This window comes from Syngnathus floridae, chromosome 3 (assembly GCF_059516105.1).
Source record: "Syngnathus floridae isolate MCC-2025c chromosome 3, RoL_Sflo_1.0, whole genome shotgun sequence".
NCBI classification, from domain to species: Eukaryota; Metazoa; Chordata; class Actinopteri; order Syngnathiformes; family Syngnathidae; genus Syngnathus; species Syngnathus floridae.
In genome coordinates, this window is record NC_142415.1 from 2,522,790 (window position 1) to 2,541,604 (window position 18,815).

General features: G+C 46.0%; 1 protein-coding gene across 1 annotated transcript in view; it reads left to right on the plus strand.

Annotated features, from left to right (window-relative positions):
- The window catches only part of tmc3 (transmembrane channel like 3), a 112,279-nt gene extending 94,926 nt beyond the window's left edge, over positions 1-17,353 (plus strand). The window contains exons 17-22 of the mRNA XM_088371486.1: positions 7,157-7,267; positions 7,997-8,122; positions 8,307-8,385; positions 9,883-9,925; positions 10,704-10,971; positions 14,393-17,353. Coding sequence (XP_088227612.1) covers positions 7,157-7,267; positions 7,997-8,122; positions 8,307-8,385; positions 9,883-9,925; positions 10,704-10,971; positions 14,393-15,377 — 1,612 coding nt within the window. The 3' untranslated portion in view covers positions 15,378-17,353. The remainder of the gene's footprint in view (positions 1-7,156; positions 7,268-7,996; positions 8,123-8,306; positions 8,386-9,882; positions 9,926-10,703; positions 10,972-14,392) is intronic.
- The last annotated feature ends 1,462 nt before the right edge of the window (positions 17,354-18,815 follow it).

Consider the following 18,815-nt stretch of genomic DNA (forward strand, 5'->3'; position numbering starts at 1 on the left):
TCACCTATCATGGGGGGTCTTGGAACCAATTATCAGCAATAAACATTGGATCACTGTACTCCTAACTGGACAAATGTTGCTTCATAATAAAACATAGATACATTTACCACTGGTGATTTTACTAATGGAGGGATGGATTTGACGTAACAGTCAGGATAATAGTATTTTTCTTTCATGCAAAGCTGTCAATGTTATCGGCGGTATTTGGGCACTTGCCCAGGTGGTGAAAGGGATGGCATCTCTTGCGTCCGCAGCCATGGAGGAGTGGGGCTTGCACCCCCAACCCCCTTAAATTTCACCCGCAACAGAACGTCGACGAAATCATACTAGAAACCCGCTCCGGGGAAGTACCCCCGAGGCCAAAATATGGCAGCGTATAAAGGCGGTGGGGCAAAGCCCTCGGGACCCCTGCAACCCGATTGAGGGTAAACCCCGGAGCAACCGGGTCGGTATGGGCACGGCCTCACGTTGCGGTGGTGCAGAGGTGTCGCTCACCCGATCGCGAAACCCTCGGTTGAACCTGAGGCGTTTGGTCCGGGTGGCCGCCTGGAACGTACTCTCACTCCAAGATGACTCCCACGTGCCCGCCTTGTTGGCGGAGCTCGCTCGGCTGGGCATCGCGGTGGCTGCTTTCTCTTAAGTGCGGCGGCCGGGCTGTGGCGAGATCAGGGCAGGTGGATACATCTACCACTGGTCTGGTCGACTCGACGGTCAGCACAAACAGGGAGTGGCCATTGTGGTGGCCGACCGGGTGGCGTCACAGATAAAGGAGGTCACGTCGGTCTCGGAGCATATTATGCGACTACAGCTCGCACACTCGTTGGGCGGAGTATCGTTTGTCGCAGTGTACGCTCCCACCGGGACGAGTGAGCCGTCTGCGAAGGAAAACTTCTACGCTGAACTCAGCTCGGTCGTGGACGCTGTTCCTGGGAGGGACACGCTGATTGTTCTTGGGGACTTCAATGCTGTTGCTGGTACCTGCAGGGATGGCTACGAGGCATGTGTCGGTCCTCATCGCTTTGGAAATTTCCCCAATGGGGAACGTGACACCAACTCCACCATGATGCTTGACTTTGCCAGGAGTCATGGTTTGAGAGTTGGTGGATTATGGTTCCAGAGGCCGGATTCGTGGCGTTGGACCTGGTATTCAAATACCAGCCTGGTTAGGAAGGAGATTGACCAGGTACTTGTGGACGGTCGCTGGACCCTGCTGCAGAACTGCAGGGTGTTCTGAAGTGCACAGTTCTTCAACACCGACCACAGGCTTCTTGTGGCAATGCTGAAACTACGCCTTCGAGCTCCGAGTAGAGCAACGCCCGGCCAGATTCGGCTGGACATCAGTCGACTGCAGAAACCTGGCGTGGCGGACGCGTATGCCGGGAACTTGGCTGGAGGGCTTGGTGGGCTGGGCGCAACAGAGGACCCGCTGGCACTCTGGGAGGGCTTCAGAGACGCAGTCCTGGCGGCTGCCAGCGATAGCATTCCAGAGATCCCTAGGGATCGTCGGAGTGCCCTTTCCCAGGAGACGGTGGACATAATCGACGAGTGCCCCAAGGCAAGACTAGATGGCAGAACCGGTCGCTACAGGAAACTGTGGCGAGAAGCCATTTGAGCTGCTGGTCGGGACCATGAGGGGCAGGTTTGAGATCTCTGTGAAGCGGCCGAGGGTCACTTGGGTAAAAGTGACGCTCGCCTGGCTTACGAGGCGATTCAAGAACTCCGCTCGTCCGGGCCCCGCCCGCGCAGCTTGACGGTCCTAGCGGCTGATGGCAGTGTCCTATCGGAAGAAGATGGGCTGAAGCGCTCGGCCGAATACTTTGAGGAGTTGTATCGGGCTGAACCTCCACGCTGCAAGCTCTCTGCTGTGGGCATCCAGAACCTGGTGCCTAACCCACCCCTCAGCATTGATGCGCCTACCCTTGAGGAAGTCCGAAAGGCTCTGGGCCAGCTGAGGGATGGAAAGGGTCCGGGAAGCTGCGGTTTCTGTGCAGAGATGTTCAAAGCTGGAGGGGATGCCGCCCTCCGATGGTTGCACATGCTGATTTGCTCCGTATGGAGCTCGGGACTCATCCCAATCGACTGGAAAAGGGGTGTTGTCGTCCCTACCTGGAAGGGGAAGGGTGATATCCGGGAGTGTAAAACCACCGAGGGGTTACCCTTGTCTCGGTGCCAGGCAAAGTCTTCGCCCGGGTACTTCTGAACAGGATACGTCAGCAGCTCTTAGACCACCAGCGCCCTTAGCAGTCCGGTTCCACACCAAAAAAATCAACCGTAGACCGCATCCTCACGCTTCGTGTTCTCACCGAGGGCTTTTGAGATTTCGATAGAAAGCTGCTTGCAGCCTATATAGATTTCAAGAAGGCGTTCGACTCAGTCAGCAGAGATGCTCTGTGGAGACTTCTGGGGCTAGGCGGGATCCCCCCGCAGCTTCTCCATCTCATCTCAGCTCTATACCCCGACACAGAAAGTGCTGTTAAGTACGGATGCACCACCTCTGACTTCTCTCCAGTCAATACTGGGGTGAGGCAGGGGTGCATACTAGCCCCATCACTTTTCAGCACTTGTATGGACTGGATTGTGGGCCGCGTTGTAGACAGGATGGGCTGCGGGGCGTCGTTCGGCAATGTTCGGATCACTGATCCGGACATTGCTGACGACGCTGTGATCTTTGCGGAGATCCTAGACGTCTTGACCGAAGCACTTGAAGCACTGAGCAAGGAGGCGGACCCACTGGGACTGCGCTTCTCCTGGATCAAGACGAAGATCCAGGTCTTCGGTGGCTATATGGACGCTGCTATCGAGTCAGCCGATGTGGCTGGCGAGAAGATGGAGATCACTAATCTCGGCAGCGTGGTTCACCGCGCCACTTCGTGTGAGGCTGAGGTCGCTCGTCAGCTTGGTCTTGCGTATGGAGCAATGGGCTCACTGAATGGGACTGTTTGGGGCTCCTTATATATGAGCACGTTGACAAAGGCTCAAATCTTTTGCTTGCTGGTCATGCCCGTCTTGCTTTATTTTTGTGAAGCATGGACACTGACTGGCGGGCAAAGGCAAAGACTGAACACCTTTATGTGCACTTCCCTCCGTCGCATCCTCGGGATCCACTGGCGAGACCGTGTGTCAAACCAGACGGTTCTCAAGCGAGCGCGGATGGAGTGCGTCAACTGCCAGACATGGGAGCGACAGCTGACCTTCTACGGCCACGTGGTACGTGACTTGCCCTCGGATCCAGCGAACAGGATTCTGTCCCCTCCGGACCTAAGGGGGTGGAAGCGCCCAGTAGGGCGACCGCGTGCGCGGTGGTCGGAGCAGCTCGGGAAGCATCTTGAGATTGTGGGGGTGTCGGGCGGGCACTCGGTCCTACGCTGTATGGTCACCGATGGAGTGGAGCAAGAAGGTGAGCGCAGTGAAGCGTCACCGCGACGCAGGCCCCCATACCAGACCTGACCTGACCTGTCAATATGGGGGAGCGGAATATTTGTGTTTTCTTGAGATCTGTATGCAGGATGTATGCGGCACAGCTCCGTGACACCAAATGTCAAGTGTAATTCAGCAGCTTGACATCGTCAGTCAAGATTAATCAAATCATAGTAAGTAATTTACAGCAAACTATTGGGCCTTTAGTTATTTTATTTATTGGTTGATTTATTGAAAATACAAACTCATGACAAGATCAAGGTCGTAAGACAGATTAGTTTTACCCTACTATTAATGTGTCGGCGTAATATATATATATATATATATATATATATATATATATATATATATATATACCGTAATTTTCGGACTATAAATCGTGTTTTTTTTCATAGTTTGGGTGGGGGGGTGACTTATAATAAGGAGCGATTTATGTTTTTTTTCAAAAATGTTCAAAACAAAACAAAAAAGTGAAACCACGATAAACAAACCGCAAATTAGCAAGGGATTACTGTAATTTGAATTTCAAGTGACGTAAGCAGCGCGACGCGGCGTGGCGGTAGTTTACAAAAACGACAAAGATTGATCACGGGATGACAAAGATGACGTACTATCGGCATCATTAGCAGCTTTGTTTCTAAGTGACACGGAGGACGAAGCGTTTGAAGGATTTGGAGTGACACAGAAGGTTTGAAAAACTATTATGGCTTTTACGCACGCCTGGTCCTACTCTACGGAGCTCTCTTTCACATCCGTGGATAGAAGTCGGGGGCCGGCGCTCGGCCGGGTGGCTGTCAGTGGACGGTGGATGGGGCTCGGTCATGGCTTTTACGCACGCCCAGTCCTATGGATCTCTCTTCCACCTCCGTGGCCTGAAGTCCATGCTGCCACACGCCTGGAATTTTGTTTTGTTAAATAAAGAGCTGTTTACCAAACCAACGTCTTTCCTTGTACTTTGTTAACGCTACAATATAGTTATATACTCGATCTGTGGAATAACAACAAGGCTGACGTCAGGGCGCACGCGCGGCGGTTTTGACAAAGGACGAGGAATTTGATGGATGGATTTAATGATTTAGAGTGCACAGATGGTTTGATAATATTATTGCTTATATATAATAGTTATTTGATATCTAATTAATATATCGTTATATGGGCCTGTGGAATATTTTGAAGTGCAAGCGCCGTCAGCGGCGCGCACCCATTGTTGACAAAGGACAATCGATGGATTTAATGAATTGGAGTGACACAGATGGTTTTATAAACGTGTTATTTATGTAATAGTTTTTTTTAATAACTCTGAATGTTACGGCAGTCCCGTTCTCAGCTCTTCGTTTGTGTTTATGTCACGTTAGCATACCTATCGTTTAGCCTGTTGTTGCTCGTTCATGTATGATTTTGGTGTTGGATTTTGTCGAATATATTTCTCCCCAAAATGCGACTTATGCTCCGGAGCGACTTATATATGTTTTTTTTTTCACGTTATTGTGCATTTTATGGCCAATGGGACCTATATTCCAGAGCAACTTTTAGTCCGAAAATGACGGTATATATATATATATATATATATATATATATATATATATATATATATATATATATATATATATATATAATGTACGTACGTACGTGCATACATTATGTACATACATTACATATACCGGAGTGAAGGGCTATGGCGATGGTGTCTTCTTTGGGTCTGTTTGCTCTGTGCGCAAAATGGTGGGGGTTGAGTGTGGAAGGCAGGTTTTATTTGATGTGCTGAGCAGCCAGTTTCTCAAATCAGTCTGCCATTCTGACACCCTGCAAGTGAATGTTATTCTCTAATTGATACAGATCTCGTCCTCGACATATTTGTATTATTTTACCATGTCAGTTATGGGCTTCAGTCTGGTTTTCTCATCTCACAATTTTCGAGATCTGTGGCAATGGTGGTAAATCACAGTGTCTTACGCGTCTTCTTCATCCTCCAGAAACACACAATTACATTAGTGATGTCCTTGACCACTGATGATGTCGCACATTATTCACCCCTACAATGTTTATCTGGCTCACCAGATGTGGTGTAAAATAGTGCCCACATACACTCAAGCCCCTAAGCACAGGAAAGATACTTAACTGCACTATTACATGCTATTGCATGCTAGTTCTATTAAGTGTGACCTCATATACCCAATTTATATTCTAAAGATGGAAATTGACAAACACAAAAGTGTCTGCCGCACGGCAATGGTTTCCGCCTTTCACTCAATGCCTCCTGCAGCAGGGATACCTACTTGGTACAACACCGGCCATACTCTGTTGTGAGCTCGACGATTTGCATGCATTTGCCATGCACCTTTATGTTTCCGAGTTTTTATCGCTAGTCTTTGGAGACATACTCAACTACACTATTTGTTTTTACACTGCTAACGTGCCGAGACGAACAGGGAATGGCAGAGCAAAAGGCGGGATGGAGGGGCGTGGCTAGTCGTAAGTAGAGGCACCACAGTATCTTTACAACAGAATTAATTAAGCAGTCAGATTAATTTTTTACACAATCCTAAAAAAAGGTACTAACCCGTAAGGCAGGGGTGTCCAAATTTTTTGCATGGAGGGCCAGATTTGATAAAGTGAAGGGGCCCAGGGGCCAATAGTTTTTCAGACATTTTTAACTACAGAAATTTCATGCAAATACACACTGTTATGAAACCAATTTCCTTGTCCCAATTGTCTTTATTTTTTAAATGACAAAATAACCAAATATAAACCACTCAGAAAGATGTGAACAACTCTAAAAACACAAATTCTGCCTTTCATTCATATCCGAAGAGTCAGATAACATTGAACAAACTGTATGAAATACCTTAAATTTCCAAGAGTTTAAAATTACTTTTGCCTCATGAACATTTTAAACAGGAGTTATAAGTAATGCAAAGTCGTCTGTTATTATTAAAACTTAAAACAAGTGAAATTTTCTCTTGTCATTTACAATATTTTTCAGAAAGTAATAGTTTTTGTCACGCCTACAGGTTCATAACATCAACAGTATTAACATGGCTACTTCGTAATATTTAATATTAAGTAATTTTTACTTTTGATTTACTTTTGACTCACAGCCCCACGTAATGAATCGCTGTTGTGATGCCAGTTCAGCTTGGAGCTGCTTCACTTTATCAGCGCAGTCACTCCCTGTTAGCTTGTCGTATGTGTTACCATGTTTAGTCTGATGGTGTTTCTTTAGGTTGAAATCCTTAAACAAGGCAACCGTCTCTTTACAAATTAGACAAACACAATCGCCTTGATTTTCAGTGAAGAAGTAATGTAATTCCCATTTCTCTTGAAAAAAACGGCCTTCAATGTCAACTTTCCTAGTTTTCTTTGCAGTCGCCGTGGCAGAAATGAGCGTAGAGGGGTGGTGCTGCCACCTTTTGGTAATAGGAGGATCTATAGTTTCAAGTTTCATGATTTTTTTTTTTTTTTTATTCAGTTTGACACTGCAGGCAGGCCATTAATAATACTTTATAAGACCGAAGCTACGGGCCAAATGAAATGTGACCGGGGGCCGGATTTGGCCCGCGGGCCGGACTTTGGAAATGCATGCCGTAAAGGAAAAGCCTAAAAAAAGTTTCTAATAGTCAGCATTATCAGCACAGTATACTTTCATACATATCAATTAAAGACACTTTTAACATAATCTGTGATTTGCTTTACTTTATCCATTTCATAATTAATCAATCTTGCTGTCTGTTTATTGCAGATCAAATAATTTCTACTTGGCGATGCTGCTCTTTATGCTCTTTTTGTGTATGCTGCCCACAATATTTGCCATTGTAAGATACCGACCATCACAGCACTGTGGACCATTTAGGTAAGACGAACCCTCTCCATGGGTGGCACGCTGGGGCACTGATTTGCATGTCTGCCTCACAGTCCAGAGGTGCGGGGTTCGGTTCTGGCTACTTCCTGTGTGGAATTTGCATACTCTCGTGCCTATGTGGGTTTGCTCCCGGTACTCCTGTTTACTCCCACCAGAACTTACATGGTAGGCTGATTGACCACTCCAAATTTTCTGAATGTGTGATTGTGTGTGTGTGAGTAGGTGTTTGTCTATATGTGCTCTGCGATTGGCTGGCAAACAGTTCAGGGTCTACTCCGCCTGGAACCCAAAGACTCTGGGATAGACCCCAGTACGACCGTGAGACTTATGAAGATAAGCTATTCAGAAAATGGATTAATAAATGAACCCTCTTCATTGTCATAGTTGAATTCCCAAAATGTAGTCATTGGAGTCAACCCATCAGTATAGTGACAAAAAATGGGATTCTCACATTGGCAGGCATTGTTCTAAACCAATTGGCCACAGTTGACAAATGGTATTTTTTGACACAATACAGTATGTCTACTGTATCTCATAATTGTTAAAGTACTTGGGTCTTTTTTCACCTGCGTTAACTCACTGAAATTAATTTCAAAGCGTTTTTTTGTTGCTGATTAACTAGTACATGTCTTGTGATTCTCATTACGGCAGGGATTTAAGGATGATAACATTTTATCTTGTTTCATAGTGTGATAATCAAAGAATAAAAATATTTTGCAGTGGTCAAGAGAAAATCTATGACATCATATCTGAAACAGTGGCCAGCGACTTTCCCCTGTGGTTCAGTAAAGTGATGAGTTACATCACCAGCCCTGTTGTAGTGTTGCCAGCACTACTTCTTCTCTTGTAAGACCATACACTCGCACGCATATGCATTCTCTCTCTCTCTCTCTCTCTCTCTCTCTCTCTCTCTCTCTCTCTCTCTCTCTCTCTCTCTCTCTCTCTCTCACTCACATTCATACGCACACACACTTGTACTCCCACACACACAGTGTAACCCTTACTATGATTTACATCTTTTGTGTTTTAGCATGCTAATATACTATCTCCAGGCCATTGCCAGATCTCTGAAATTCACCAACAACCAGTTGATGATGCAGCTCCAGACAGTGAGTTTCAAACAAACTATTAATTGACAATATGTAGCTTTTAAAGTTGAAAATCCTTGATTTGAAGTCATTGAAACATTATTTTGCTTGGTTTGCTCTTGGGTCTTTACATTTGAGTAGCAAATTTAATTCAGGTGTGTTTAAACTGCTACATAATGTATTTACAAACCATAAACTGCTTTGAGTCCAGTAATGGTGTGAATGCCGAACAGCATTAACATGTTATTCTACGCCAAAACTTTATTATTAATCTCACCAGTTTTTTCATCTCATCAGTTTTTCTGTATTCAGCAACTTTCACATCTCAACTATTCGAAAATTCCAAAGATTTAGGACAGCTGAGGTAATATTTTCTAATTTTTCAATATTTCTTTTCACAGAATTTCCCATTTCCACCCCAAAAAATAACCCAAACAAAATATATTCAAGTAAATATGGAATTTAACTAATTAAATTCATCTCCATCATTTCCATCCCAAATTTATATTGTTCAGTAAATTTAGAATCCCTTGGGAACTATTTTCAACGTAACATGTATTTTCACATTCCCCGGAACACACATTTTCACAGAATATCTAATGCCTGTTATTACTTCAATGTAGATTCTCAATGTTATTTTCACCTACACAAAACAATTACCTGCCATATCTCGGCAATGGTCCATTTACATCGTTGTCGATGAAACACTGCGATTATTTTTTGTTTCCTCATTTTCACCCTTATTTGTGAACATTCTTAACAGGCACCACATGGCCACCTCACCCTGGCCGCAAACCTCACACTGTAAAAAATGAGTTTTTGGTCAAAATAAAACCAGACGTGTATGTATATTTACAGTATTTTTAAAGTCAACAATTGACTTACCTTGCTAAGGAGAAAAAAGTTAGAAACATCAACTGAAAATTGTTCCTGAAGTCTTACACGTTGAACAAGCACCTCATTTCTACCAGCGTGGAAAGACGAGCGCCTACTGTGAAGGTGAGGGCCGGAAATTAGAGCTCACAAGGCTGTAACACCAGAGTTGTGTGCTCCCTGTGCTTCCCAGCCTTATAAATGTACAATAACATGCGACAATAGTGTTTACATGAGTAGTAGATAGCATGTAATCTACTGTATGTGTCTTGTAAGATTAGTCTCCTTCCCGAGTTAGAGATTAGATCAGAAAGTAGGTGATTGAAATTCTCACGGGACATTATATTCGATTTTTTATTTTTTTATTTATTTTTTGTCGCCCTAAGTGTGAATGCCGATCATGGTCCTAATGTATTGGGGCTAGTTCCCCACCTGTTCCTAGTGCCATCTGCACCCATACTTTAAGGCACAGTTTACTGCCCATGTGCCTCCAATAAACTCAACTGAATGAACCCAACTCGGACCGTCTGTGTTTAAAACCAGTGAATGAATGAAATATGGGAAATAACATACTATTGTTCTGTACATTTGAAAGAGGTTGAGAAAAATAGAAAATATCTAACAGTAACTTTCTAATCCCTTTAGGAGCGTACTGATGATAAAAAGAAAGTCTTTCAGATGGCTGCAGGTAGGTGAATTTGTGGAGTGGTCTCTCTCTATGGCTACGTTTACATGGAAAATGTCTTTAATTTGATCAGTTTGGATTAAATTTATGATTGGATACACCGTTTTCATGGACACTAAAAATATTGATCCGATTAGGACTTGCATGTTCATGGATCACACTTTCAATCAGAAGAAATCATTTTGATATACGTAGATTGAGGAAATATATCGGGAATAGTAGAAGAGCCCGCAACCCTCATGAGGATAAGCGGTTCAGATAATGGATGGATGGATCTTTAGTTGTACAAGAAACCATAGCGTCTTCTATTTCAACAAAACAACGCTCTGTCCGTTTTACTTTAAACATTAGCGTTATTTCGGCTAGTTTTCTCGTTTGCGTTATGTCAAGTTTACAATTCCTATTAGCACTGCAATTTATCCTCCAGACTGCACTTTTGTATTTGCCAGTGCTGATTTTTAAGATAGAAGGCCGGCTGTACATTCTTCTGCATGCAATGATGAACCAAGGAAGAGGCAGTTTACGGGAATAAGAGAATCGCGTATGGTAAAGGCAGTTTGTTCCAACATTTTGCTATGAGTGTTTTCATGTGCGTTAAGCAATCGACATAAACCACCCCTCTCATTCGGAATAAAATTTTGTCCGTAATGGGCTTGATCTGGTCAGAATATTCCAAATGCTGTGTGAACATGAAACATTTTTATTCCAATCAGACTTTTAATCCAAATAAATAACTGAATAAACATAGCCACTGACACTGTAATGTTTAACCATTTCTCAGCAAGACTTCAGACTCCAGGAGAAGAAGTGGGGGATCAAAAGACAGATGAACAGGAGAGTGACATCACAAGCCAGGATCCCTCCATTCAAACTTCCTCCCCACAGCGGAACAGCAGCATCACAAACCTCCATACTCCTGGTCCGCGCAGTAACAGTATACGTACAATTACACAGTCAGCATCTCGGGGAGAACTGAACAAACCTGTGGGTGGATCCTCCAGAAGTCCTGCAGCAATCCCTAAACATAAGCTGGAGAACGTACCCAATAGGTGATTGTTGTGTTGTGTGTCAAGAGAATGAATTTGAACATATTTCGACTGTATTGTGCAGTACAACATTGCCAAGGGAGGGGCCAAAGGGGTCAGGTGCATTGTGAGCTGGTGTGCGAGGCAGAAAAGTTCCGACTAGACATAGTCGGACTTGCCTCCACACACAGTTTGGGTTCTGGTACAAGCCCTCTCGAGAGGGGCTGGACTCTCTTCCACTCTGGAGTTGCCTACGGTAAGAGGCGTCGAGCAGGTGTGGGTATACTTATTGCCCCCCAGCTGGGCGCCTGCACATTGGGGTTCACCCCAGTGAACGAGAGGGTAGCCTCCTTCCGCCTTCAGGTGGGGGGACGGGTCCTGACTGTTCTTTGTGTCTATGCACCAAACGGCAGCTCAGAGTACCCAGCCTTTTTGGAGTCCCTGGAGGAAGTGCTGGAGAGCGCTCCTTCTGGGGACTCTATCGTTCTACTGGGTGACTTCAATGCTCACGTGGGCAATGACAGTGAGACCTGGAAGTGCATGATTGGGAGGAACAGCCCCCCCGATCTGAAACCGAGCGGTGTTCTATTATTGGAATTCTGTGCTCGAGACGGATTGTCAATAATGAACACCATGTTCAAGCATAAGGGTATCCATGTGTGCACTTGGCACCAGGACACCCTAGGCCGCAGTACGATGACTGACTTTGTCGTCGTGTCATCGGATTTGCGCCCGCATGTTTTGGACACTCGGGTGAAGAGAGGGGCGGAACTGTCAACTGATCATACCTGGTGGTGGGGAGGCTCCGATGGTGGGGGAAGATGCCGGTTCGACCTTGCAGGCCCAAACGTACTGTGACATAACGCAGCTGTGAACGTCTGGCAGGAAGAGCTTCAACTCCCACCTCCGGCAGAGCTTTTCCCACGTCCCGGAGGAGGCGGGGGACATTGAGTCCGAGTGGACCATGTTCCGCACCTCCATTGTTGATGCAGCCGACCGGAGCTGTGGCCGTAAGGTTGTTGGTGCCTGTCGTGGCGGCAATCCCCGAACCCACTGGTGGACACCGGCAGTAAGGGATGCCATCAAGCTGAAGTAGGAGTCCTATCGGGCCATTTTGTTCTGCGGGACTCCGGAGGCAGCTGACAGGTACCGGATGGCCAAGCGGAACGTGGCTTCGGCGGTTGCTGAGGCAAAAACCCGGGCATGGGAGGAGTTTGGTGAGGCCATGGAGAATGACTTCTGGACAGCTTCGAGGAAATTCTGGTCCACCATCCGGCGTCTCAGGAGAGGGAAGCAGTGCACCCTCAACACTGTTTACAATGGAGATGGTGTGCTGCTGACCTCGACTCGGGACATCGTGAGTCGGTGGGGAGAATACTTCGAAGACCTCCTCGATTCCACCTACACGCCTTCCATTGTGGAAGCAGTGCCTGGAGACTCTGAGGCGGACTCTCCAATCTCTGGGTTCAAAGTCACTGAGGTAGTTAATAAACTCCTCGGTGGCAGGGCCCCAGGATGTTGTGGGGCTGTCATGGCTGACATGCCTCTACAACATTGCTTGGATATCGGGGACGGTGCCTCTGGATTGGCAGACTGGGGTGGTGGTTCCCCGCTTTAAGAAGAGGGACCGGAGGGTGTGTTCCAATTACTGGGGAATGACACTCCTCAGCCTCCCTGGTAAGGTCTATTCAGGGGTGCTGGAGAGGAGGGTCCGTCGGGAGGTCGAACCTCGGATTCAGGAGGAGCAGCATGGCTTTCGTCCTGGCCGTGGAACAGTGCTCTACACCCTCGGCAGGATCCTCGAGGGGGCATGGGAGTTCGCTCAACCAGTCCACATGTGTTTTGTGGACTTGGAGAAAGCGTTTGACCATGTCCCTCAGGGGGTTCTGTGGAGGGTGCTTCGGGAGTACGGAGTGCCGAGCCAACTGATAAGGGCGGTTCGGTCCCTGTATCACCGATGCCAGAGTTTGTTCCGCATTTCCGGCAGTAAGTCGGATTTGTTCCCAGTGAAGGTTAGACTCCGCCAAGGATCACCGATTCTGTTCATAATTTTTATGGACAGAATTTCTAGGCGTAGCCGAGGCATTGAGGGTGTCCCGTTTGGAGACCTCAGCATCGTGTCTCTGGTTTTTGCAGACGACGTGGTGCTGTTGGCTTCTTCAAGCCGTGATCTCCAGCTCTCACTGGAGCGGTTCGCAGCCGAGTGTGAAACGGTCGGGATGAGGGTCAGCACCTCCAAATCCGAGTCCATGGTTCTCGGTCAAAAAAGGGTGGAATGCCCTCTCCGGGTCGGGGATGAGATCCTGCCCCAAGTGGAGGAGTTGTTTGGGGGTCTTGTTCACGAGTGGGGGCAGGATGGAGCACGAGATCGACAGGCAGATCGGTGCAAGGTCGGCAGTAATGCGGACTCTGTACCGGTCCGTCGTGGTAAAGAGAGAGCTGAGTCAAAAGGTAAATCTCTCAATTTACCTACGCTCCTACCCTCACCTATGGTCACGAGCTATGGGTCGTGACCGAAAGAACGAGATCCCGGATACAAGCGGCTGAAATGAGTTTCCTCCGCAGGGTGTCCGGGCTCTCCCTTAGAGATAAGGTGAGAAGCTCGGTCATCCGGGAGAGACTTGGAGTAGAGCCGCTGCTCCTCCACGTTGAGAGGAGCCAGATTAGGTGGCTCGGGCATCTCATCAGGATGGCTCCTGGACGCCTCCCTGGGGAGGTGTTCCAGGCATGTCCCACCCGTAGGAGACCCCGTGGACGACCCAGCACACGCTGGAGAGACTGTGTCTCTTGGCTGGCCTGGGAATGCCTTGGGATCCCCCGGGATGAGCTGGATGAAGTGGCTTGGGAGAGGGAAGTCTGGGAGTCCCTCCTAAAGCTGCTGCCCCGCGACCCGACCCTGGATAAGCGGAAGAAAATGGATGGATGGATGGATGGATGGATGGATGGATGGATGGATGGATGGATGGATGGATGGATGGATGGATGGATGCCTCAGAGATGTTTTGGGTGGAGTGAATCTGCTGCAAAATCAAAACCTTTTGACCTCTCGTGGGTGGTTCTGGAATGTATCCCCATGATTAATGGGATTCGTTATATTATTTTTACTACTATTATTATTATTATTATTATGTGCTTGCATGTGTGTATTTATATAGTATATATAATAATGAGAAACAATACATAATTTAAAATTAGGAGAAACAGTAAATTATTGAAAATATATTGTACTTTTAAATAATTTTCGAAAGTTGTGGTTTGATAGTTAGATCGTTCAATATCATACCTGGAAAGCTAAATGTGGTGAAGTACTGTCCAAAAGTCTTGGGTCACTGGCTTAGTATTTTTCATGACCTCTTTCATACAGTAGTTACACGATTTTCAAATTTCTGCAAAAACATTGACAGTATTACAATCTGATATTATGTGTTGTCATTCCTCATACCAGGCAGACAACATTTCTGGGAGGCCCAAGTGGTTCCTGCCGCTCAAAGTCTTACTACCATAAGGCGTGCAATCAACAACCCAGATATTCTGACAACATCCAATCTGACCCCCTCTACAGGAAGACCGTACGTGCTATACATCCTGTTGAACCAGCAGGTATCATTACTGCCCAGAGCTATGGGGGTCGGCATGGTCCTGCCACCCGCTACATAATTGTCAATGAACATGAACCCAGGAAAAAGCTGCTTCGCTCGGCCACTCGTATCCCACGCCATTACTTCATGGAGGAGGAACCAGCAGAGATCCTAGAACTGTACCCATGCAACATCAAGCGCTACCCACCTCGTACCCCACACCACCAACCACCCCCCCACAGATCTCATCTGTCCCAACAGAATTTGAATGAAGATGAGGAGGAGAAAGAGGGTAAACATAGAAGAAGGGTATTGTTAGAGAAAGCTCATCGACCCTGTTCACTATCTGACCTCCACCAGCCAGCACACTTCTACATTGGTGACAGAGTAGAGAGCCACATGTCTGTAGCTAAAGAGAGCCACGTAGGTAGAGGACGGTACAGATCCCAGGAAGAAAATGAGGTGGGGGAAGCAGATATCAGATGGAGAGGTTTAAAATCACACTCCTGGTCCCAGGATAGTATAAGAGGAGCGGAACCTCTACTGGTCCGAACCAGGCACCACATGAACTCTCCAGGAAGACTTGGTCAGTCCCCAAATAGGAGCAGGCAAATCAAATCAAAGACAAAACCAAATTTGGAGCCCACTCCGACCGAGTCTGACTCCGCCTCTCTGGGCTCAAGCAGTGATCAGCAGAACAGTGGTACAGACCAGTACATTCAGGTCATCCACAACAAGGAGCGTTATCTCAAGTCTGATACAAGGCAAGGAAAATTATCCAAAAAGAGGTTCAAACAAACCTTGGATTTAAATTCTCTGGATTCAAATGATCTTGTTTGTTCCAATGTGTAATATTTTGAACGCATACCATTGGACTATGATGCGCAAATAAGAACATTTAATAGTGTAAGTCAGTAGGAATGTGATTTTTATTTTCTTGCTCCTGTAGTCTTGTATTATTATTTCATCGTTGTAACATTGTGATGGCAATGAAAGCTATTGGTGTTTCAAGTGGTTAGTGTTAACATAACATCCATCTTGACTGCAGGCTAACCACAAAATAAGAATCACCATTTGACATCGTCACTAAAACATCAGTAAATCCAAAAATTGACACTGAATTAAAAATAATTCTCTTTCAAGTCTTCGGCTAGTACACAGTGTCCAACTAATTTTAAGCATGGGCTTTCATCTGAATTATAGTTCAAAAGGCCAATCATAACTATTAAACTGTGTGTAAAAATGTACATAACATAAATGAGTGCAAACCCATTGATTAGGCTTTTTATCAATTTTTCGGTGATCACAATAACAATTTTCATATGTTTTATATTGATTTGAAACCTGATTTAAAATAGTTTATATCTGTAATTTAGCTTTGCTTGACTTAAATCTGCATGTCATGGTTGCAAAATTAGATTTGTGAGAAAAAGCATGTGGTGCACATTGACATAGTATATAATTTGCAATCAATTTGTGACACCATTGTAGTTTATTATGTTAAGGAATTCTGATTCTGATAAGAACGTAGTAAGTGCTTCTTTAAAAACTCTGCCGGGTATACTCATTTATGTTGAGCACTATCCATCATTACGGCTGTAACAATAATGGTGATATCACAATGTAAAGATTTTCCCTATCATTGTCATGTTATGACATGAAAATGAAGCACATCTATGTCAAAACACATTACTTTTTGCCCCCTTTAGCCAAACGCAGGATGTATGGGCCGCTGAGCTGATAACACATGATGGTAAAATCACTGGCCACTGTTGATATCATGTATGAAAACAAATTGTTGTGCTTTTGTTTTCTAAGAGATGTTTGTTTGTTACAGTTTTATGGGGTTTTATAGTATATGAGCTTTATGTCACCAACCTCTCCACTATATTGTGTTAATTGTCGTATCGTGAGGGTCATACTGTGGTAATATTGTATTGTGATGTTCGGAAATTATTACTTACATATTCATCTTATAATTGTACAAATTTGTGTATGAATAGAGATATGTCCAATGTTCTGATGACTCTGTGGTTTATATCTCATACATAAACCACCATCACCACACTTGTCGCTTTACAACACTAATGTCAGTGTCATATCCTGTGGCTCGTCCCTAATGAGCTCAGAGAGAGAGAGCGAGAGGGAGAGAGAGACAGACTGACAGACAGAGACAAACAGACAGACAGACAGACAGAACCAGAGAGAAAGAGATAGTTTTTTGTCTATGTGTTCCCTGCAATTGGTTGACAACCACTTCAGGGTGTCCCCCGCCTACTGTCCGAAGTAAGCTGGGATACGCTCCAGCAAACCGACTACACCAGCCAGAATACATCCGGAAACCCCTGGCTGAAATGTCTAGCATTAATAAACTAGCCACCAATGAGTGCTACATGCGCAAAAATACTGAATGGTTAGGATTGTTTCAGGATCCAACAGCGCTAGTAACTGATGAACTGATCATTTGAATCAGGTGTGTTGTAACAGGGGGATATGGAAAACCGACAGGATGTGGCTCTTGTAGGACCAGGGTCCCTTACCCCTGTCCCAGCATGTGTAACGCATGCTATGAAACAGTACACGCCTGCCGCATTATTGGTGCACACGTCTTTTCTATGCCCATTAGTAACCGAATTTCATCATGAACATTGTCGTACATATAGACTTGGAGCTGTTCCCACACTCTGATGTCTTTTATATATTTTGTCCTTACACACACACAACGTTTTTCTTTCTTTTCTTTTTTCTTGTACCAAGACATTGCTCAAGTCTGCTCCACCAACATATAAATAAGGCCAGACTTCCAATAAAGCTCAGTTACAATGCAACTCTCTATCCATTGTGATCTTCACCTTAACGACTTGACACACTGCAATGTGAGGCTAATAAAGACCGTCGTTCACCAAGGATGACAGTAACTATCTACACACCCATTCTGCTGGGCGCTCTCCCGCCACGCCACCTCCTCCGAAGCAGCTGTCTTCCGGAGGCCTTGTGAACTCGCTGGTGGTGGTAACAGCAGCTACTGGGCACTCTCCCGCCACCGCCATCTACTCCGCCGTAGTCAGCCGCCTGAGGCATTGCGTACTTGCTGGTGACGGTAACGGTGGGTCAGACAGCCACTGGCCAGCAGCTCAAAGTGCTGCGACATATCACCTCACAGATGACGTTGATTCAGGCTCACAACACCATCAGGTCAGCCGCTTTGACCCACTGCAGCCATTCCGCCCTTCCAGTCCATGCTGCCCTGAACCTTGCCGCACCTCAGCATGTGCCCCCTGAATCAGGCTTGCAACCCTGTCAGGACAGCTGGCCCACTGCAGCCATCCCGCCCATACAGTCAGTGCCACCTGGAGTCTACCTCCTTCACCTCAGCACGTGCCCTCAGCTTTCAGCTTGGATCTCGCCACCGCCATGGCCACCTCTCCATCTCCATTTTCCGCGTCCTTGTCTTCGTCGGACCTCATGTGGCCGACCGACCTCCGGCGTACCTCGCCCGTTCGCTTCCTTGTCGTTGTTGGACTCTGAATGGGGACGACTTCCGGCACACACCCCCATGTTGCAGACACACACCAACAACCACCCCGCTCCGGTGCCCACACCGCTGCGAACATGTACACATGTTTTTGTAAGGTTCGATGCCCACAGACAGTCCACTTGCACCATTGACTGCAACTTGAGCTGGACGGCCTCTACACAGAATCATGGACACTTTATTGGACTTAAAATAGCTCCCAAGCACTCTCCAACAGCGAAAACGTGTAGCAGCACTAAACTGTCTCCACATTCTGTCTTTCATTTTCCTTTGATGTCTTTTATCCATGCACAGATGTTATTTCTCTTTGATGTCTTGTACCAATAGGATCGCTTAGTCTACTTCATCAAGCAAAGAAAGAAAGAAAGAAAGAAAGAAAGAAAGAAAGAAAGAAAGAAAGAAAGAAAGAAAGAAAGAAAGAAAGGTGACATTTTTATTTGAAAACAACAATCACGTTATCTTGATTTTCCATAGATTTGAAGTCACAGTCTGCAGGCATCCCGGTCACTGCTCCTCAGCACTAGACAGCTCTTTTCCTGACTGATCACAGCTCGTCATCTCCCACGCTGGCCTCATGTTGCTTGTCTATTTTCTCTTCGAGTCCAGACATCTCCTGATGAAGCATGGTCTCTCGGACCTCTCTGGTCTCTATTGTCAGCAGCCCTCAGGTTTTTAACCAAGGCAGGAAATCTCTAGATGCCAAGGAAACCAGACCCCATTTTTTTCAGCTTTCGGTGCACGTGCAGCACCGTAAG